General features: G+C 41.0%; 1 protein-coding gene across 1 annotated transcript in view; it reads right to left on the reverse strand.

The window, feature by feature from the left end:
- The window catches only part of LOC130206649 (polycystic kidney disease 1 like 1), a 28,746-nt gene that overhangs the window by 2,592 nt on the left and 4,143 nt on the right, over nucleotides 1–22,011 (reverse strand). The window contains exons 6-47 of the mRNA XM_056434703.1: nucleotides 21,160–21,336; nucleotides 17,700–17,865; nucleotides 17,239–17,478; nucleotides 16,638–16,770; nucleotides 16,332–16,535; nucleotides 16,039–16,220; nucleotides 15,742–15,945; nucleotides 15,430–15,593; nucleotides 15,161–15,328; nucleotides 14,957–15,019; nucleotides 14,668–14,880; nucleotides 13,495–13,674; nucleotides 13,321–13,398; nucleotides 12,856–12,998; nucleotides 12,394–12,514; nucleotides 12,143–12,272; nucleotides 11,714–11,906; nucleotides 11,035–11,364; nucleotides 10,671–10,928; nucleotides 10,481–10,594; nucleotides 10,211–10,359; nucleotides 9,957–10,057; nucleotides 8,957–9,155; nucleotides 8,734–8,817; nucleotides 8,257–8,464; nucleotides 6,346–6,452; nucleotides 6,098–6,197; nucleotides 5,875–6,003; nucleotides 5,598–5,771; nucleotides 5,312–5,498; nucleotides 4,963–5,057; nucleotides 4,357–4,847; nucleotides 4,078–4,162; nucleotides 3,736–3,921; nucleotides 3,533–3,651; nucleotides 3,248–3,358; nucleotides 3,062–3,170; nucleotides 2,798–2,863; nucleotides 1,680–1,759; nucleotides 1,320–1,548; nucleotides 669–773; nucleotides 169–309 (exon numbers count right to left, since the gene is read on the reverse strand). Coding sequence (XP_056290678.1) covers nucleotides 169–309; nucleotides 669–773; nucleotides 1,320–1,548; nucleotides 1,680–1,759; nucleotides 2,798–2,863; nucleotides 3,062–3,170; nucleotides 3,248–3,358; nucleotides 3,533–3,651; nucleotides 3,736–3,921; nucleotides 4,078–4,162; nucleotides 4,357–4,847; nucleotides 4,963–5,057; nucleotides 5,312–5,498; nucleotides 5,598–5,771; nucleotides 5,875–6,003; nucleotides 6,098–6,197; nucleotides 6,346–6,452; nucleotides 8,257–8,464; nucleotides 8,734–8,817; nucleotides 8,957–9,155; nucleotides 9,957–10,057; nucleotides 10,211–10,359; nucleotides 10,481–10,594; nucleotides 10,671–10,928; nucleotides 11,035–11,364; nucleotides 11,714–11,906; nucleotides 12,143–12,272; nucleotides 12,394–12,514; nucleotides 12,856–12,998; nucleotides 13,321–13,398; nucleotides 13,495–13,674; nucleotides 14,668–14,880; nucleotides 14,957–15,019; nucleotides 15,161–15,328; nucleotides 15,430–15,593; nucleotides 15,742–15,945; nucleotides 16,039–16,220; nucleotides 16,332–16,535; nucleotides 16,638–16,770; nucleotides 17,239–17,478; nucleotides 17,700–17,865; nucleotides 21,160–21,336 — 6,716 coding nt within the window. The remainder of the gene's footprint in view (nucleotides 1–168; nucleotides 310–668; nucleotides 774–1,319; nucleotides 1,549–1,679; nucleotides 1,760–2,797; nucleotides 2,864–3,061; nucleotides 3,171–3,247; nucleotides 3,359–3,532; nucleotides 3,652–3,735; nucleotides 3,922–4,077; nucleotides 4,163–4,356; nucleotides 4,848–4,962; nucleotides 5,058–5,311; nucleotides 5,499–5,597; nucleotides 5,772–5,874; nucleotides 6,004–6,097; nucleotides 6,198–6,345; nucleotides 6,453–8,256; nucleotides 8,465–8,733; nucleotides 8,818–8,956; nucleotides 9,156–9,956; nucleotides 10,058–10,210; nucleotides 10,360–10,480; nucleotides 10,595–10,670; nucleotides 10,929–11,034; nucleotides 11,365–11,713; nucleotides 11,907–12,142; nucleotides 12,273–12,393; nucleotides 12,515–12,855; nucleotides 12,999–13,320; nucleotides 13,399–13,494; nucleotides 13,675–14,667; nucleotides 14,881–14,956; nucleotides 15,020–15,160; nucleotides 15,329–15,429; nucleotides 15,594–15,741; nucleotides 15,946–16,038; nucleotides 16,221–16,331; nucleotides 16,536–16,637; nucleotides 16,771–17,238; nucleotides 17,479–17,699; nucleotides 17,866–21,159; nucleotides 21,337–22,011) is intronic.

A 22,011-nucleotide genomic window follows, 5' to 3' on the forward strand; every position in this document is an offset into this window, starting at 1 on the left:
CTGTATGTAATGCAATTTATTTAGTCACATTTTAATTATGTTAAGTACACAGGATGATCTCTTTAAAGATGAGGCTCTCATGTTGCTGTGTTCAAATAAAGCTAGGGAGGCGCTGAACTGCTTTCTCAACATTAAATATTTGCTTTCCCGTCTCTTTCTTTCTCTCACTTGTTCCGAGCTAGCCTGGAGGCTGACATCAACATGTCCTGTGTAGTTGTGTCTCTGGAGCAGCTCCACAACCTCCAAGATAATGATGGAGTGATAGATGTAATACACATAGTACAATAAAGACACCGTCAGCAAACTGACCTGCAAAACAGAGAGAGAGAGAGAGAACGTGAAGTATATTTCTGTCGCAGTAAAAGTTTATTCAGCTGCATGTCATACTGTACAGTTGAAACCATGCTGTGTGCTTTGACCTTCAAACTTCCCCGGTGTGTTGGTTTAAGAGCTACAGGTTACTTTACCCTTTAAGCTAGGGCATTGTGATCTTATTTGCATTGGTGTGTGGCCGAGTATGTCTGTGTGGCTGTGCAGGTTTTCATGTGCCAACGATATTTTTAGGCTGTGTGGAAGTCTTTTAATATTTTTTGTAATTATAATGTTGATATTCATATTTTTTTATATAATATTAAATGTGTGTGTTTATACATATGTGGACGACTCACTTCTAGATAGTTAAAAGGTGTCCTCCAGTATCCCATCAGCCCTTGCTGCCCTATAACGTACACTTGATTACAGAGATGCAGCAGGGACAAGATGAGGAAGAGGAGCTGGAGGGAAGGAAGAACATACATGAGGTTTGTGGAAATTCTCATTATGTCCCAACAGCAATCAGTAAATGAAATGCTCTGACAAAAAAGATAAAATAATCACAATAATGTACATGCTATGCACTGTGCAGTCTTACACATGCTGCTAGATGCGTGAGCAGTGATAACTAACAATGAGCATGTTGGTTGTTTCTGTTCATTATGATAATTTTGGGGCAGTGGCTTTGGAACTTTTTCAGTTGGCTCCTTAAAAAAATCTCGCGTACTCTTGCTATTTTCTCAAGATGACCGACCCTAGCTTTAAGGCCTTTGACAAAGACTGACCTAAAATCTAATGAGATTTTGTGAACAGTGTTAATCCAATGTTAGTGTTATTCAGTGCAATGTTGTATTTGTTTGTCTTTTAAAAAGCAACTCAATCAAAAATATTTTGTTGTGAACATTTGTATCTTTAAATTGTGCTTTTCCCCTCAGTTTAGGGTCTTTATGATGGTGTTGAAGACTTGTTGCTTTCAAAGATTAAAAAAAGGCAATGTAGCATTTTACCTGGCACACCATGACAGCATAGTCCCGCACAGCAGGAGTGTGAAACAGTGTAACTGAGTGGACTTTGGCAGAGGGCAGCAGGACGCCGGTGGGGCTCTGCTCTGAGAGCATGGTCACGCTGGTGAACAAGTTGGGGGCGGGACTAAACAAGGTGAACTGGACCGACACAGTCTGTCTGCAAAGCCAGCCACCCGAATGCAGGAGCTTCAGTTTTGACGCAGCATCAGACCTGCAGAGGACACCGGAATAATGACGAGACAATATTACCCACATGAAATTTGATACGGCAGAAAAACATTTCAGCAGAGATCTCATGAGGAAAAACTAAAATATCAATCATTTCTGCCCTGTGTCTCTTACTTGGTGTGGCCTAAGCCAACTGTAGTACGTGGTTCCAAGTAGCAGCCCAGGTGACAGCATGTCTTTGGAGGCACTAAGACCTGAGTAGTCATAGACCGTCAGAGCACATAGTGACACAGTCAGAACAAATCATAAATCAAACATGAAGCTTCTCGTAACTGTGACACAATGGCAGCTTTAATAAACGCACTGCACAATAAATCATTCATCTCTAAATGTAACTAGAAAATGCATTTCCTGCTGAAAATGCGTTGGAATGCTAACATCTGAAAGCTTGAAGCTGAAAAATAAAAACTAAATTGCAAACAATGTCTGAAAATAGCTGAAATATGAAATGAATAACTGAAAATGTCTGGAAATAGCTGAATGTCTGAAATTAGCTGAAATATTATTATTTTTAAAGCTGAACATAGCTGAAAATAGCTGCCAACAGCTGAAATAGGCTGAAAGTAGCTTAAACATCTGAACATATCCAAAAGGGAAACTTCCTGCTGAAAGTGTTGAAGCACACATGTATTGATTGGAAATGTATAACTGGAAAAGATAAGCACAACTTTATCATCACAATATTCAAAGATATGAATCACAACCCAAAAAATGAGAGAGAGGGGGGAAAGCCTGTTTTCCGTGACGGAGGCGGAGCCTGTTTTCCGTGACGGAGGCGGAGCTTGTTTTTCGTGACGGAGGCGGAGCTTGTTTTTATGACGGGGGCGGAGCCTATTTTCCGTGACGGAGGCGGAGCCTGTTTTTCGTGATGGGGGCGGAGTTTGTTTTTCGTGACGGAGGCGAAGTCTGTTTTCCGTGACGGAGGCGGAGCTTGTTTTTCGTGACGGAGGCGGAGCTTGTTTTTCGTGACGGAGGCGGAGCCTGTTTTTCGTTACGGAGGCGGAGTCTGTTTTATATTTGCACAGTTTCTGTAGCTTAGGGGGAGTTAGTGCAAATGCAATGATGTTCTTTAGTTTTTATGGAAAACTATTACCAAATTGTTTTTTCAATCTCTGCAAAATCAGAATAGTTTAAACATAGTTTTTGATGGTGTATACTTGTAAACATTTGAATGGAGGTTATATCAGTAGTACGATACCTGGTGTAGAGGCACGTCTCCTTTTGTTACCCACCTGACCCTGAAACCAGTTGGACACCTCCGTCTTCCTCAGAACTGGCTCTCCAATCAAGATGTGTGACTGTTGGAGAACATTTGGTTTGGTTTCATCAGGACAAAATACTAATTAAGATCTTTCCTTCAAAAGGGACATTTCTTTAGTTTCAAGGTAAATCCTTTTCATATTTTGATTGAATTGCATCGGATGGATGAATCCTTCTCATTGTATTTTAGAAACATGCAATGAGTGGTGAACTACTGCAGAACATTTATAGTGTACCTCAGTTGTGGATGATGCGTTCTTGTACAGTAAAGCAAGGAGACTGCTCTGTGCCCACTTCCACCAGTGCTCATGCGTACGTACAGACATAAAGGCGTCATCATGGCCACTGTTGAACGATAAAGTACGATTGTTGTGTCGGACAGCAATAAGTACAAATGGAGACAGCATGTGTGTGCAGGTTACCTTATAAAGTGTGTTCTGACAGCTTTATTGAGGTGGTAATGGTCAGTGAATGAGACCCCATAACTCATACACAGCATCAGGAGAAGCATGGAGCCACAGAGGGATAAATCCCTGGATGACAAGAGGGAGGAGAGAATTCCTTCCACAGCTTTAAATCATATACCAACAGGTGCACTTCTACACGATAAAACACACACACACACACACACACACACACACACACACACACACACACACACACACACACACACACACACACACACACACACACACACACACACACACCTGAGAGTGTAATGGATGAGTGTCTCTCTTTTTTTCTTTCCACGGGTTCTCCTCAGCTCTGCTGGAGTTGGTGGGCGCACAAGACGGAGATACCGGGCTCGCTGACGAGCGCCAAGCAGCTGTTAATCAGAGACAATTCACTTTATGTTTTAACAGAAACTAAAAGACGAGAACAGAATACAATAGAATAGTCTGGCCCCCACCTTTTCAAGGTATGAGCTTCTTTCCTGTGGAAAGGCAGATGTCCCAAGCTGCTCTGCTGGTTGCTGAGGACCGCTGTGGCTCCACAGGGTTGAAGAGTCTTTCTCAATCTCTCTTATACTGAAGAAGCTATGAAAGTCAGATCTTTTCCTGAGCCAAAAGGAAACACTCACTGCCACTAAAATAATCTGGAAAAGGAAAATAGTGTTTTTATGTACAAATCAAAATCTTAAATGTAGTTAAGAGTCAATTGCATTTCATTTCTATGTAATTCTACTTTAGGAATAAGGTGTACATATTTCTTTATGTGAAATACAGTTTAGAAAAGGCTGGAATTTGATTACCACGGCCGGCTGGATGAGGAAGATGCAAAACACGAGAGAGAAGAAAAGAGAGTGTATCCACAGCAGGACTTTGCTGCTGCTGAATCTGACACAAGAAAACACAGTTATAGTTTTGACTCTGAGACATACAGTTAAAATACGAAATATACATACATACATACATACAAAAAGTAAATATTAGTGATACATAAATTAACTATCATCCACACCACTGGCTTCACACTTGACCATTCATACATCTTTCTAAACATCAATGTAATGCCATCGCACATCTACTACCTCAGTCCCAGCAGTGCAGACAGCACGAGGCAGGAGAGGGACCCCAGCAGACACAGTGTCCAGGCCAGATAGTGACACCACTGAGATAGTAGTCTCAGTCCTCTCCCTTTTAGCCTGCCAGTGTTGTGTGCTGGCCCCGCTGCCTGGTGATAGCACTCTTCCTCAAAGGTGCAGTCCGATGAAAACTTCCCTTGATGATCTTCTTCCTTCTGAATAGCATGACCTACATCCCTCACACCGGACAAAAGAGCTCTCTGGGTTCCAGGGAACCTGCTGCTTTCACTTAAAAGATCTAACTCTTTTCCCCCGGGGGCTTGATCAACATTATTCCTCTCAGTAATCAGCAACACATTTTGAAGCGTTGGCCTTATGTCGTTTTTCACTTCGGGAGAGTTCTCTTTTCTTGTGACGACATCTGATTGGATTTCTGGGGTATTGCCTGTGCTTTTATTTTTCGGAATAGTAGTGGACACGGACAGCACGTCTGGGCCCTACACAAGAGGAAGGGTCAGATAGGCATGGAACATGTGAGAACAAAGACAGACAGGGGAAGACAGAGAGAGAGAGAGAGAGAGAAAGAGAGAGAGAAGGAGAACGAGATGTAACCTGGTGTTTCTTCCTCCAGGTGTCCTGCGCCCACTGCTGAAGCCCGCTCCAATAGAGATGGGGCTCGAGCACACTGTCATTTAATGAAAGGGCATCTGTCACGAGACAAAAAAGATGAAATAAGGGAAATGGGTGTGAGGAGACAAGAAAAGAGAAGAAGAAAATGCATAAAGAGTCAATGTAAAATAATGGATAAAGCATGATTCATTTTGTAAAATTATAAATGGACAGATGTAGATTGATAGCATACTGTTGGGAACATTGACATTTTGATGTGATCTTGGTGGGCATGATTATCATTGTCCAGAAAGAAGAGAAATGACGTGTATAACTCCACTTAAGTACAAACCTCCAAAAGGGTCCTTGTCACTCCGTCTCCCCGCCGTGAGTTGGACTACTGACCCCGTCCGCTTGACCTCACGCAGTCGGAACAGGAGAGATACAATCACAGCTGCAGGCGACGCTGCCACCACACATAATACTCCAGTCGTCAGAGAAACAGCTGACAGATCTATAATGCCCAGCTCGAATGGCAACTGCAAACAAGGGATGAGGAGCAACAGCATTATGGGAAAGATGCCTTGAAACTGTCATGAGTAATGTTTTAAACTTGGAGGTTTTGTTTTTTAACTTACCTGATTATTCATTTGTGATATGATGAGTGTGTTGACACACGCGTATCCCAACAGTAACAGCAGGCTCACGCTAAGTCTCTGAGTGTGTGTGAACGCGTTCGGACAGGGACAGCTGTACAAACACATCCAGATGTGGTAGTCGGCCAAGTAGTCAAAAAGCTTTAGACGGAACATCTGCAAGTATACAGGTGGAGGTCCAGGACCACATGGGAGAAGAAGTTAAAAGATGTTTCATTTTTTGTAACTGAGTGTTCACATGTGTAGCTGAGCGCTCTACCTTAGCGAAGCCGATTCCACGAGTGCAAACTCGCAGCATTCTCTCCACCCGGCCATCAGCTTTGTTCACAGCCAACCAGCACTGACCCACAAAGAGCCAATCGCGTGCTTTCACATGCCCGCTGCTCACCTGCATTACAAGCAGACAGAAAAGCATCTTGATGGTGAAAGGCCACACACAGAAGAAACAACACATTTACAAACACTCAACAGGGTGCCGTTACCTCGGATACCTCCACTTGTTTGAGGTACCAGTTGGGGGAGGGTCCAGAGTTGTCATGCCAGATGTGAACCCCCCACACTGAGCCCAGGCTGTCTGCTGCACTAAAGAGTTTATGAATGGGCAAACCAGACGTAAGGTGACTTTAAGTATTGTAGTAAATGTGTGCCGTTCAGTGTATTGATTTTATGTGGGGGAAAAATGAACACCTTATTATTTTGTCATGTTGAAAGTAAGAGATGTTTGGATTACCTTAATATAAAGGTGTCTTGAGAGTTCCTCCTGAACAGAGCACATCCTGGGACTTGTAGTTCACTTGTCTGTGAGAACCCATCTTCACCATACAGCACTATGTAAACCTGAAAAACACAGAGAAAAGGTTCCTCAAACACATCATGACAGGAATTGATTTTTATAAGGACACCTTAGTTTAATCCGAATCTGGAAACCCATACACACTTTAATAGAGATTGTGTTGTACGGCGACCTTGAGTGCCTTGAAAGGCGTCTTATAAATAAATGTTTATAACACTGCAGTTTACAAGTCAGGCCATTGATGTTGTCATTTAAAAAACTTTCATGAGAAAATATCCTTAAAAAATATAATTAAAACAAGTGCATTGTCCACGCATGCTTGAAGATATTTCGACTTCTCATACGCCTCTTGAGTGACGTCTTTTACACTTAAATAGCGAGAAAAATGAGCAAGACGTGTCGGACTGCATCTTGCTGTTGAAACAGGTTTTTGTGCCATTGCTGCTGTGTCTCCATTGGACGAGGGCTCAGGGGGGGAGTGGAGGAGTGACAGGGAACGCTCTCACTGAGATAGAGAGGAGAAGCAGCCAGGGGGAGGTTCAGCTTGAGATTCAGGGTCTCAAAGCAGCCATGATCAGAGAAGCAGCCAAACCAACATCACAGCAAGAGAGAGAAGCGGAGCGAGAGAATACAGCTGACACACACATCACACCACACATATGGTGTGTCCGGCACATTGTGCCGCACAGATTCACGCAGCGTTCATTACGGGCAGTAATTATTTATCGGAGTGATTTATGGCTTCACATTTAGCCACACATGCTAGACTTACTGATTTACATCTGTTTTAGTATAGATAAACAATTACTTTGTGTGTGATATCTTAGCTTTGTAGTGTTTATCTACTTAGATGAAGATCAAAGATTCATGATAAAACCTACGACACATAACGTTAATTAGGATAAGTCCTCCACTAAAAATATGATAATATATGAGTTTAGTTTATTTCGATCAGCAAAATATACAACAATCAGAATTAAACAAAAGAAGAAAGTGGCTGACCGAAAGGGTCAAGGCTGAAGCTATCTAGCTTATAAGTACCCTAACCTATGATTTAAAAAAAAAAACTTATTTCAAAGAACCATATATGTGTATATATATAGTAAACACATACACATATACATACATACTCATATATACACAGACATACATATATACATAAAACAAAAACAAAACAAACAAACCAGAAATTCAAGAACTTTTCCCCATTAAATGTTACTGTGGCAGCTGTCCCCAATCTGGCCTGAGTGGCAATCAGTCAGCAGCCGATGCTGCTTGTATAAAAGGGCAGCAGAGCTGGAGGGAGGGGAGAAGTGAGCAGAGGCGCATGTTTGGCGGTCTGCTCGGTGTGTGTTTTGAGAAATAAATATGTTCATCAACAAAACCTTTTGCTGCCTGGCTGGTCCTTGGTGCGGGTGGGGGAAACCCACGGGTAGCGGCGTCGGTCCTGCTACAGTTACTTATTATGCTTCATCAATACTGTTACGTCTATTCTTCTCCAGAGTCATGTCTTGACATTTTTTTCTTGAATATCACCAGATTTTTACTTTCTTTGGTGTCATCAGTTAAAATATTCCACTGTTTTACCCCACAGACAGATATACATAAGAGGATGTCATATTTACTCTTTTAGTAGCACAACATCTTACTGTGAATCCACCCATGCACCAAACCTCATCACCAAAAAATTAAATTCTGCCAAATTGAGTAAATAGATCCAACCTGCAAGTTGCCCTTTACGAAGCATGCAGGTTACGTTATGATTTATCAACATGAAACCACTTCCAGGAGCAGTTAAAAGCAATGTGACAAATGCTGCTGGTTCAAATAAACCAACAACTATCTCACCTTTGCACTCATGCAGGCTGCAGAGCAGAGGCCAGTGTGGACTGTAACAGCATAGAGATACGGGTCACCTGGAGAGTTGTCAGAAAGGTAGTGTACTCTCTGGGTCGTCTCAGAGACAACGTCCGCTCTCTTACACAACACCAACCCCGGGATGTACAGGCATACGCAGAGCACCAGCACACTCAGCACAGTCAGATTACAGCACACACTAAGGCCACAGAGAGGGAGAGAGAACAGGGTGATCGGGTGAAGCAATTGTCTGCTTCTCAAATACAAATAACTTTTATCTCTGGTTAATTTGGCATTTTTCTTTACATTTTTCAAATTGATCCCTAAATGAGTATTATTCTATATGTGTGGTACTGGACCATGTGCTCCAACGTCCAAGGTCCAAATTACTGCTGCAGTATTAGTAACCAAGAGATATTGTTTTCTCTTGTTAAATAGATCATCCGAATCTAAGGAAGGTGAGGTCACCTTTGCAACGGGTCCAGATCTTTTGTGTCATGGCTGCTCTGGATCTGCTGCCGCACCACAGTCAGCGGCCTCAACTGGTGACAGCTGAGACAAACAGTGAGCACAGACAAGCAAGAAGTGATTCATTTATGGTAATGCTCAGCTACTTCTGACATGTGTGTGTGTCTCCCGCCTGTGAAGGTCTTACGTGTTCATGCCCACACACACTTCATCCCTTTCTTACCTGCAGTTGACTGCAGTAGCTGCATCTGCTTGCTGCGTGCCGCAGCCGAGGTGAGTCCAGGCCCCCTGGTGGCCGTCCCAGGACAAACACAGGCTGCTGTCCACTGTGAGACTGTAGTGGACTTGTTTACTTAGGTGCTTGTGTCTGGGGGCTTTCCCAAAATCAGCATTCAGCAATGCCAGGTGGCCAACCCCTGCAGCTAGAAATGTAAGGATATTGGCTATTCAGATTTTTGAAAAGTACATAGAGTACATTAGAATCTTCAAAACATGTAAGTATTAGATGGATGAGTAGAGTACTATATAAATTCCAGCTGGAAATAGTACAATTGAAATTATAGACACTTATTAATCAACTAATCATCTTTTTCCAGGCACAAAAACACAGCAAATAGGCTTTTAATCTTATGATTATTAACATTGATAAATTAATGTTAGTCAGTTATTACCTGCTCATTGTTTTATTGTGTCATATATGTATTTTCTTGTTGAGTTTCTTGGACCCTATCTAGCAATAGCATTGCAAATTAGCTTAAACTAGAATGTGATAATCATGATATGTGGCATTGGCTCACGATGTATACAGGTCACTTTGAAAATAAATAAATACAAAGTCCCGTAATAAGTAGTCTGACTTAAAGCTCACATTATGTGACACATACATTTTGACATTTGTTTAACAACTTGCTAAAGCCCTGTTTATTCTGTTTCAAAATGGTATTTAACAAAGAAAAGCCTTAATGTGTATAATGAGTTTGATAGATTCTCTCTAGAACGATTGGTATCAAACCAGATGGAAACAGTGGGAGTAAAAAGGAAATGTAACAATAAGAATAATTAGTCTATAATCAGCATCATTTGTTATTGGTATCAAGTAGTGAATGACTCTTTGATTGCTCTATAATATGATCAGAACACCATTAATTTAACAAATGGAAAGACCAGGAGGGGGAGAAGGGACAGAGATGGAAACTGAACGATGGAATCAAGACATTACTTACCACTGAGGTAGGATGGAGGCAGAGTGAACCGTGTGGCGTTGCTCTCCCAGTGGTGAATCTTGCGCAGATGGTGCATGCTGGGAGTCGGCCTCTCAAACATCCTGTCACAACAAAGACTCTTGATTTGGTTTTGTGTCACATTCTTGCCTTTTACTCCAAAAAACTAATCAAAAGTACCACATTGTGTTATTGTGTTGCTCAAACTATCATATGATAATGAGTATAACACCTAATCCATGTGACCACAAGTCTACCTGAAGAGCAGCATGATGGGAAACACCTTGTTGAGCGGCTGCGTGAACACCACACTCAGCTGGATGGCCTGCCGCAAGTGCTCCTGGGTAATGTTGAATGTGTGGTAGTTGATCTGGCTGCGTAGGAGGACATACCCAGGCTCAGAGCTCTTCTGCAGAATGGATGTGATCACATGGTCACGCCCTCTCACTGAACAAGTTGCTCTACTGTCTTGATATGGTGCATATGGACTCAACTTGGAGAGCAGAAAAGAATAAATAGTGTCGTACGTTTCTTTGTGGTTGTTGCATCTCGATGTTTATTGGTTGAATGAGGGAGCGAACAGGGATCTTTCTCTTGGAGCTGCACTTGTAAAAACTGAGGTCAACCACTGGTCCACTCAGCTGGAAATCAGCGGAGGAAAATGAGAACAATGCCTTGCTGTTTATACACTATGTCATCTTATCATGCCAGTCTCACCGTTTCAGGATAGTGGGTCCAGGTGTAAGGGCTGTGGGTGAGCTCGGTCAGCACGCCGAGCACACACAGCCGATGCAGTCGGCTTTTAGTCTCTCTACTGCGATGAACAACCAGAAGCTGGATCAGGGAGTCGGACATGTAGTAGATGGTTGAGCCACTGGTGAGGACTGTGGAGGTTTGGTTGAGGTATGCGACATATAAGGCGATAAGACCAGAGCTGACTCTGTGCTCATGGGCCTCATGGGACAAGATGTACTTCTGGGGGGAGAAAAACGTGACATGTGAGGGATAAATGGAGGTACAAATATAATAACATGCCAGTTCATGAGAAGTTATGAACAAGAACATGTTTGTCTTCTCTCACCAGCATCAGGTCTGAAGCAGTCTGGAGAATATCAGCTACAAGCTGCAGCGCCTGCTTTGTTGAAATCGGTAATCCTTGGTCCATGTAAATACCACTGGGTGAGTCTTGTATTTCATCATGTGGGTCGGACTCTAATGCCTGTTTAATGTCAGCACTGGTGGACATTTCAGGTGTGAAGTCATTACTAGTGAGAGCAGCCTGCAGGCTGCGTGAGAGCAGAGCCACCAGGGTGTTGAGGGTCTTTTGAGAGTACCAGACTGGAGCACTGGAAAACTGTTCTGAGATGACCTGAACGTGGACCGCCACTCGTCTTGCACTCGCTAATGTCACCTAAATAGGATTTAGAGTTGTATGAAGAAGAAAAAAATCATCTTTCAGCATGTATTTATCAGTGTCCCTTTGTCAATGAAAGTCAACAAACCTTCCACCTACCTGACTTGGGACTTCTAAAAGGTTTTTCAGAATGCAGATATTGTCCACCATTGATACCTAGATTTAAATGTTAGTAAATTGCTCAAAAACGTTTGAAAGGTATACAGAAATCTAACTGTGACTGACCAACGGGAAAAGAGAGTAGAGAGGATTGATTTGTTGAAATCAAAAACTGTGGTTGTATTCATCTTGAGGTTTAGTAGAGGTCTGTGTGTGTGTGTGTGTGTGTGTGTGTGTGTGTGTGTACCTGTCCACTGCTCTCAAGCTCACACACCGTGCAAATGAGCACGTTGCGCGTGCGTTCCTGTGCGCGTGTGTCGGCCTTAGTGTCGAGGCTGAGTCTGTTGAGGATGCTGGAGAGAAGACTGACGTAGTTACGAATCTCCACACTGTTTCCAAGTCGCACCAGAGCTGAGAGGTTCCTCAGGCCTGACTCCGAACTGGGGAGAAAGAGATATGACTGACACAGCAATATACTGTGTAAATAGTAAGACAGTAAGTTATTAAGATGTACTGTAAAATTCTTGTGACAACTCAAAAGAGTATCTATGTTCTGCAAAAACTAATATACCTTGTACTGTAATGTATAATATATCCAAAGAACCCCTTTAACAATATCCTCCAACCTACACATAACCATAATCCTGACTTGATGTGATGGCATGGTGATTCTTACAGCTCCAGGTCAGGATCAAGAGGGGAAGAAGAGGCGTCTCTGAAGAAGCTCGGTTGGACTCGGACGGTGACAGGACAAGGTTTAGAGGCCGCCCCATACATGCTGCTTCTGATCTCTGTGTAAATAGTAACTACAGGAAGAAATATCAATCACTCAATGAATGAAAAAGGAACTCTCAGCAATACGTTTTCATGATAATGCATCCTTGTGTACTACAAAAGGTATCATTAAGTGTGTGACTATGAGTTTACCTTTATGGTCATCATTGGGGTCACCAGAAGGAAGGCTAAAGTAGTACAGGAAGTCTGTACCCTTATACAGTGTCCTAGGAGGTCCGTCTCCGACACCAACACTGTACTCGTACAGTAAGTCCTGCAGCACACACATGTGAGGGTTGGCATGCATGGAAGAGTGTCAATAAATCAAAGTTGGAGCGAAACACATTTGTTTGTCAAGTTGCTTTTTTCTGTGTATGTGGATTCATGCGAAAAGAAAGGGAGACAATAATAAGTGAATCCTAATATCAAAAAAGGAAATTATATTATAATTAAACAAAATTAAATTATATATGCAGTGTCAGATTTGTCTTAATTGTTTTCCTGAACAAAAAAATAAATTCAAAGGACCTTAAATTATACACATTTAGTAAACTATGCAGGGTCAAATAAGTAATATAATGAGAGTGTGAGTTTAGTTTATGAGACAGTGAATACCTCTTTCCCTGAGCTACAGAAGATGCTGAAGTGTGTATACAACTCCCTCCCTTTGACTGGTTGCACCTGGCACGTCACACCTTTTGGAGCAGGGTTGGTTTTTAAGAAGAGCTGAGTCCGGCCCAGAACACCGTGATGAGATTCTGGGTTGAAAAGGGCAGAAGTCCCATTAGCATCAATATCCATCCATTCAATGTTCACAGCACAATGAGCACATGTAATTATCATTTTAAGTTTAGACACCACTGTGGTCACCAATCCAGAAGAACAAACATCTATTATTGTGCATCACTTTTACAAGACAATTATAACAATTAAAAATGGAGTTATTAGATTTTACTCTAAAAAGTAGATACAAATGTAAAAGCACTGAAGCAAATGTGAGGACGAATAAGAAAACGCGGCTTCTGTCACGATGCACATTGCATTTTGGCAAAAATTTCAGTTTGTGGTTGTGAAACTTACTGGCAGTGATCTGCAACATGTATCTGCTCCCAGGAAACAGACTAAATGGCCTGAAGCGGAGCAAAGGGGAGGAAATGCCTGGGAAGATGGAAAGAGAGAGAAAGATTTCTAAAAACTGAGATGGTGGTGAGAGAGAGAGGAAATCTGTGTCTGTGAGTGTCCTGAATAATGTACCCGTGTCAGTGTAGGACTCAAAAAGGCCTCTGTCTACGGGGTCTCTGGGTAAATCGAGTAAAACTGGCTCCTGGATCACAACAGATGGTCTGGAATCCATCAGATTATTCCCCTCGTCATCACGTAATACTGGGTCCTGAAATGAATCATCTCCTGCACTGAAGCTCTCACCATCCACACCTGGGAATAACATGCATGTGATTAACACACAACCTCCCACACTAATAGTTATTAACATATCTGTACTTCACCTGTGGGTCTTCCTGCTGAAACACCTGGGTCTCCTTCCTCTGCGCTCATCAAGGGAACACCATAATCTGAATATGTCATAGGATCAACTTCAATGCACAATACAATTGGGCTAACGTGAGATGATGAAAAGTACATGTACATATAAAAAGGTGCTAATGGAATTGTTTCGTAGCAAGTTAGCTATATTAACTTTATAAGTCAGTGTTGTGTTTACAGTTTGTTTCCGCTGCCCCAAATTACCAAAACATAATAGATGCAGGTTTCAAGACCCTCAACACCCATTTGTACACCCACAGGTGTTTTCTATTGTGCCTGATTAGACCCCTCTCCTGTGGTGGGCATGCCAGACTGAGCTTGATTGACAGCTCCCTCCCCCTTTAGTAGCCGTGTTGGATCTCTAGGGCGGGACAATTCATTCTTTTTGGTTTGTTTGCGTAGTCGCATCTTTCACTTAATAAAACCAATACCACAGTGTTGAAATACTTTTCCATGTAAAAGTAAAAGTATTTTTTCACAATCATATATACAATTATTTGATTATAATTATTGAAGCATTATTGTACAAATCACTTGAATGTTGTTGTTGGTATACGTGGCGCTAATTTCAATTACTTTATATACTGCTGTGCTGGATGGGTAGCTTGTGAATTTCCTCCAGGGAAATATTTATTTTTACAATGAATCTGCGAAGTAACTATATTACTTCAGCGATCAAATATAATGGTGTAGAAAATACACTATACAAGTATGTCAGAATTGTCCTTCAGTACAGTACTTGAGGATAGGTCAAGTCGGCCAGAATAATTGAAAAACCCTTTAATTTGATCATTCTAAGACCAAATTAAATAATAATTAGATTTTGATTGATGTTGTGTGACTGCCAGGTCTAAGAAGCTTTACAGAAAATATTTATGCGCTCACCTTGTTGAGCTCCCAAGTCACCGGTCTCCAAGACAGGAAAAGAAAACTCCCAGTCGGCAGAGGAGTCAGAATCAATTGGGAATTCACCCTGGAGAAAGTGGTCTGAATATAGGACGCCACTGTTGTCTAAGGCAAGTGGCAGGTATTCAGTGGAGGAGTACAACGGCTTTGGAGGGTCAAACTCCCCCAGGGGGGGGTGAAAGGGCTCCTCTCCTGGACATCAAGAGGAAAAGCTGTTACATTATTTTAAACAGTAAAAGCGATCAGCACCATGGCAGCAACAGCTTACCTGATCCTTCTGTTCCTGTGTCCACGAGAGAGAAGATAGGCGAAGGCTCGGGTTCTGTCAAATCTGAGTGAGGAGGAAAAGAGGGAAGTCAAGTTTAATGACATCGTGTTATATTCTATTTCAGTATGCAGGTCTCCGCAAGATCTGTTTTTATAGAGGCAACCACTTAGGAAGCAAACAAGCCGGTCGTATTCAATCACACACCAGCCATAGTTTCAGAGGCAGGAGCGGAGGTATCGACCGTATAGGGGAACTGTGAAGCACCTCCAGCAGGTGGAGGCTGGGTGGAAGTCCCAGGAGTCTGAGGGGAAGTGGCAGGACCCTCCATGATGGTAGATGGAGCACTGAGGTCCACCGTGTAACAAAATGGCACTAGAATAGAAAATAATAGAGTTAAAGTGATTTATTTTCTTGAAAACAAAATAATGTACTGCACATTTCCAAATGCAGTCATCTTTTCTTCATTTTTTTACCTTCTATGACAGGCTTGGATGATGCATTGACCCGGTACAGGCTCCAGGTGTACTGGATGTATTTTGGAGAAATATCACAGCCTTCACACACGGCGCTGACAGAGAAAGGCTGATGCCAGTTCACCTGCTCTCCCTGGCACTGAGGGCAGTAAACTGACACCTTCCTGGGTCAGAGACATGGCAGCAGTCATAAGACGTATCAAGTTACAGTACACTGTTTGATGCTGGCAAAGATTCCTAAAATTATATTTACTTCATAGCATCCAAATTGTATCGGCCCGTAATAATTTATATATTTTGTATAACGCTCACCCAATCACATTTGGTGTTAATGTGAGGAAGATTTCTGATGAAGCTGAACGATTGCCGCTGTGGATGTTGAACGAGAACTGGAACTGGTCAAAGTTTTGTTTTAGGAAACTAGCAGGAAATACAAGCACAGGGGACGAAGTGGGAACATCATGGAGGAAACAAGAGCTGGCAATGGTGCTGACTGGTTTACACGTCCAGCTGAAGCTGAGAATCAAATAAAATCAGAAACAGTGTTAAGATTGAATGCATATTTGAGTGGTACCTTACAACCCTGCTTACATTACACTCGTTCTGCACCTGACTGGGTTCATGGGGAAGTCTGGGTCGTAAGATCTCTGCCCGTCCAGGGTTACCACGGTGTTGTTGCGGTTGTTAATGAAGATGTTGGTGCCGCCCTGGATGAAGGCAACAGGAGGGCTCGGTATCACCTGCACTCTCACACTGTAGTTACTGTACACCACACTGCTCGCCACCTGCACCTGCACAGCAATGGCGATTGGAGTCTCAGTTCTGTCTATTTAGGAGCAGGATATCGAGTCCCTGGTCCAGGATTAAGGGTCCATGTGGGAGACTTCTTGTTCGCTACTTACCCTAGCGATGGCAGTATACGTGTCATAGTGCAGGAGATGGCTGGGCAGCATGAGGTTCTGTCTGTGTGTGTCTACAAGAGGCAAAGGGAAGACCCACCCTGCAGAGTCAAACAAGGCCCAGGTGTAATGAAGGCCTCCGGAAATGTCACAGTCAACTTCCGTCTCATAGGTCACTCCCAGATGGATAACCTCATGTCTTCGCACCTGGAAGTGAGAAGATGCATAAAATGAGGGTGGCAATTTAATTACCTGTTTAGCTACTTTACCAGAGTACACACAGGTAAAAGTTTTGCTGATAAAATGTACCTGTAGTTTTCGAGGCCCCATGTTTTTCACTGGGGGAGGCTGACAAGGCCTTTCCACAACAAAGATGTGACTACTTAGAGAGGCAGAACTGACCAGGTTAGACACAGTTACTTCCACTCTGAACTCTCCTGTCCTGCAGGGAGAAAAACACACACAAAAACACAAACACACTAAATGTACATATTTCATTTAGTTAACCTGAAGTTGAAATTCATGTTTAAAAGTATATATTGGTCCATAACAAATAATGAGAAACTGTAGCTTGACCAGCGTATTTGAGTTAAAAGATATACGATAATGATAGGCTAATAGTCTTTTTCTCACAAACACATAATATCTTCAAAAAGGCTCCTTCAAATTAGTATCATTTATGAATTGTGACCAGTAGTCTCTGGTAACAATGTCTCCTATAAAAAAAGAAATTTCTAAATTAAATCTAACATACCTTTGGTATTTCTGCACTGGAATTGTTTACTATGTACAGTATATCAGCTAACATATATAGAAATAACATAATATAGCCGTATTAGAAACATCCACATTTTAATTCACCGTAGCTTCCATAAAGCTAATTAAAATCAACACTGATAGTGAAACCTGCCTGTGGAAGACATGCTGCTCTGTGCTCTGTCCCAGCCTGGATGAGCCGTCTCCAAAGCTCCAGAGGAAGGTGACGTCAGTACCCACATTGAGCCGGCAGCTCACCGCCACCGTTTGGTTCTGCAGGACAGACGGCCGGTGGACCAGCCGGTTGAGCTTCACTGACCTCTGGACTACCAGCGGGAACACATCGGAGGTAAGGGAGGTCCGGCCACTTGACATGACGACAACTACAGCATACCTACATTGAAGAGAGGGGATTAAGTCTTATAAATACTTGCTTGTAATAACTGGCAAAAATACTATTCAGGGAAGAACTGTCTGTGCACTGTATTTCCATTTATTCTTGTCAACAGTTTATCTAAAAACGTTTGATTAAATGAGTAAAATTAAACTATGCACATGTAAAGAGACAAAGGAGCATGTATGTCATATTTTGAAGACTTCAACCGTGTCTCATACCTGCCAGGTTTGTGGTATCTCTTGGTGACGGTTCTTGAAGTGGTTCTTTGTGATTTTGAGTCTCCAAAGTGCCAGAGGAACTCCACAGGGTCTGCTAATCCAGCCACGGCCAGGAAGGTTATATCTGTATTTGTGGGATACGCTTGCGTTGCTGCATAAATCCACACTGTGAGGAGACAAAACAGATATTGGAACACATATAAATATGAATTACATTTGTTGTAACATTTATATTTACAATTAACACTTGATGACAAAAATGACACATGAGTACAAATATAAACCATATTTTGGCATTTAATTTTTACTTCTTTACTTAAGTTTTCCTTAAACTTTTTTATATATTCATACAAAATTAACCAAAACACTGACCACAATGAAAATCTTAGTTAGATAATAACGAGAAATAATATAAAACACAATTTAAATGATAAGCTTTAAACTAAAAATAAATCTAGAATCTGAATTGAAATCAAACTTTGCTTGTTTCAAAGATATTAAGTGAAAGTCATAATGATAGAAAAGAAACAGAAAGCAGGTCAGAAGACAGCGTCAGCATTCTTGAGGATGTTAAAACTTTAATTTTCTTTGACAGATTTTTAAAAATGAAGAACCAAAGCTAGAAAATACTCAGATAAAAGTATAATACCGTGAATTGAATAAAATTTGAAAAAAAGATTACATTGGATGATGCCACATGAAAAATAGAATGAAACCCAAGAATGGAAACATTTCTTAAGCACTGGCAAAAGTGGTGCAACTATGTCACAGATAAATGGCCTGACTGTATTTCTTTACTCTATGGAAAATGATTTCTCCCTGCTTTGTTTATAGTTTTGTTACGATGGGTTTTTATTTTTTTTTAATTCTCTTTATACATAGAATCTGAACATTTGAAATATGTGTATGTGAGATTCTGAACACTAATACAATTTTTTAAAAATAAAATAAAAAAATCAAATGAATTAATTTGAGAACTTTTTCACAATTAAGTATAAAATATGTTTGGACATTGATTAAATATAAAAACAATAATTTACTTAATATTTACAAGAAAAGAAAATCCCACTTATAAATAAAATGCATAACAGAGGTTTTTACTGTTCATTAAAAACACGTTCTCACCATTGTCAGCCAGGTCGTGAACAGGACTTCGACTGATCGGTGCTTGCCACGTTGGATTAATCCTAACTTGTGGTGACGACTTCCTGTTTCCCTCAACAGAAACTCTCACCCTTTTATTCTGAGAAGACACTCGGTTTTCCGCTTGAAGCTCAACCACAACTGTCCCGGTGTGGTCGAAATTCAAAACCACCATGGCCTCCTCTCCTGTAGCGTAGCTGCTGTTGCTGTACAGCAACGTTGCATTCACCAGCAGAGACACGGTCACATTTGACCCCGCTGTGACGCTAAATGAAACGGGATGTTTACGATTTGTCATGAGCACGCTGGGAACATTCAATAATAACTCTCCAACTGGTTCCTGAACAAGGATGTGTGTGCAGAATGAGGCCCAGCTGATTGGGTTGAAGGCCTTGACGGACACTTTATAACGGCCTGCTGTTGTAAGGGACACGTTCACGTTCCACTCCTCAGTTCTCCTGCTCATCCCAGCACTATTATCCAAACTGAAAGTCCAAATAACTCCCGACACCATTCGGCTGGCAGGGCCGACAACCTCCAGGTTGAATTCTGTGTGTGTTGAAACGGCTGACTTCCAACTCCCAGAAGACCTCAGGGCACATCGAGAAGTCAGCTGATTCCCGGATACACTACCTCCGAGGTCAGAGACGTCAAGAGGCACGACTACCTGCAAGCACACACACATGTGCACGTTTTGGACATAGACGACATGAACACAAAGACACATTATACAGATTAAAGGACAAATTTATTATATTTCATATTTCTCTTATTGTCAACAAATCGTATGAAAAGACCAAAACAACAATGAATTGATTCCTATGATTGTTGTGCCTTAGAGCTCAATTGTTATCCAAAAGCTGTTGAAACCACACCAATGAGCCCCATCGTTTCTAAACAATGAGCATGGGCCCTTCAGTTTGTTTTCCAGACAGGCTGCGGAAGTCCGAAAGTGAGGAGAGACAGAAAAAAATTGATTGGTTTTGATCTTTTTATGGGATTTGTTTACAATAAGACACATTCAAAATATGACGAGCATCATTATTTAATCAATGTGGATGATATTCTCAGAATGAAAGCAGATAACTCCCAATGTGTATCGTCTCCTGTGTCCATCCGTAGGCACTGGAGGCGTTCACTGACACCATGTGAACTCCCTCTGTGTTCAAGATCCAGTTCTGGAGGGCATTTATAATTATGCTTTTTTTTATTCATTAGACTTTTTAATTACCGAAAATACATTTTCATCATCTTAAATCCCTATAATCATCAAGTATCCAATTGAGAACAATATCTCTATAACTCAACAGTCTTGGTTCCCACACCCTCCTTGTTAGTTGTTGGTTTACAATTAATATCGAAGAAACATGAACATCAGGATTTTGTTGTATCGCTTTCTCTTTGAGTAAGAGGCTAAAAGAATTGTGAAATAAAAAGAAGAAGAATTCACTAAATAAATGCTGACATTATTGATTAGTTATGATAGTTATGTGGACTGTTCACATTATATGTGTTGACCCTTGACCCCTCTTAAATAAGTAAGGTTAATTATAAAATCTGTGTCGGTAAATCTTGATAAATGTTTATTGTTTAATTCTTATTAATGTTGGCTGTTATTGAGGGTTTTGCTTGTGTTGTCAGACCATAGTTTATGTTAGTTTCACCCCAAATCTGCTACATTACATTGATTGTTGTGACCACAGAGCTATCATATATTTTTATAATTAAAATTAAATGCATATTTTAACTGAATTATTACTACCAAACCTACATTCTACGTGTTTATAATCCACTAGTGAATAGGATTATTTACAGTCCTGTTGAACCAATCATGTGTTGTAGTTGTTGTTGTTGTTGTTGTTGTTTTTAAAGAAAATATAGACTTGATGATAAAGATGATAGACTTTAAAAGTAAATAATAGCATGTTATTGATATAATCTTTGGTATAAGAAATGTACAAAGAGGCCAGGCTGTAAACCCAAGCAGGCTTTGATTTATTGTAATTTAGAAACATTTTAACAGCTATTAGTTGTCATTGATCAATGTGCCAAAATTGCCTCAATTAGATTGGACTATATTGTTCCATTTTGGTAAATGTTAAACGTTTTTTGTGGTCAATTAAAAAAACAATATTTATTTTGAGTTGCATAGCAGTGCTTCTTTGACTTACCACTGTGCTGATCAAACAGTCTGAGTCGGGAAGGCAAACTGTCTCAACACTCTCCCTGTTTTTCTCTTTTTTCTTGTGAGTAGTCCACCAAAATAACTCCCCTGCCGGACCGTTGCCAAGTGCTGCCTGCAGCGTGACAGGCTCACCCAGGTGTGCTGCCTCCACAGCCACACCGCTGCAGCCCTTCTGTGGGAAAGGGATGCAGGAGGGGACACTCAGGGGTCCATAAAGCACAGAGACCACCAAGCCGTCTGCCGAGGGCTGCAAGACGGAGAGGTGGAGGGTGGAGGAGGCTGTTGAGAGGGGGTTGGACACACTGACGTCTGAACAGAAAATGAGAGAAATGATACATAAAAATACAGATTTTTCATTGATTCATTTTTTACCATTTGACTAAATGTGGCTGTTCAAGTTAACCTACTGAGTTCATATTTTCCTGGAGTGTTCAAAATCCAATCAGATGACACAACAAAGGAGCCGTCATCCAACACATTGACATGATGTGAACTTTGACCTTTAGGGGTCATTTCCTGAAACTCAACAGTGACATAAGAGAAGTCCTGCCCTTCCAGACCCAGAATCCCTAAAGAATACAGGGAAATGGAAACATTAATACATGCTACAAATATATAGTATATATATTGTATATATATATATATATGTGTGTGTGTTTTTTATTAAAGCATTATATAAATACACTGATATTATTTTTCTCTGAACGTAAATATATTCTTTCACATTAAAACGTATTAACAATCACATTCTGAATTATACATTGGTCAGCACACTATAATAATAAAATATTTTCTCAAACATTAGCATTATTTTAGAAGTATACATATCGAGCGGTTATTCCTATAACATTTTCATATTTAGAATTACATAATTTAAATAATTAAAAAATATATTATATATATATATATATATACAGGACTGTCTCAGAAAATTAGAATATTGTGATAAAGTTCTTTATTTTCTGTAATGCAATTAAAAAAACA

The sequence above is a fragment of the Pseudoliparis swirei genome, chromosome 16 (assembly GCF_029220125.1).
Source record: "Pseudoliparis swirei isolate HS2019 ecotype Mariana Trench chromosome 16, NWPU_hadal_v1, whole genome shotgun sequence".
Lineage (NCBI taxonomy): Eukaryota > Metazoa > Chordata > Actinopteri > Perciformes > Liparidae > Pseudoliparis > Pseudoliparis swirei.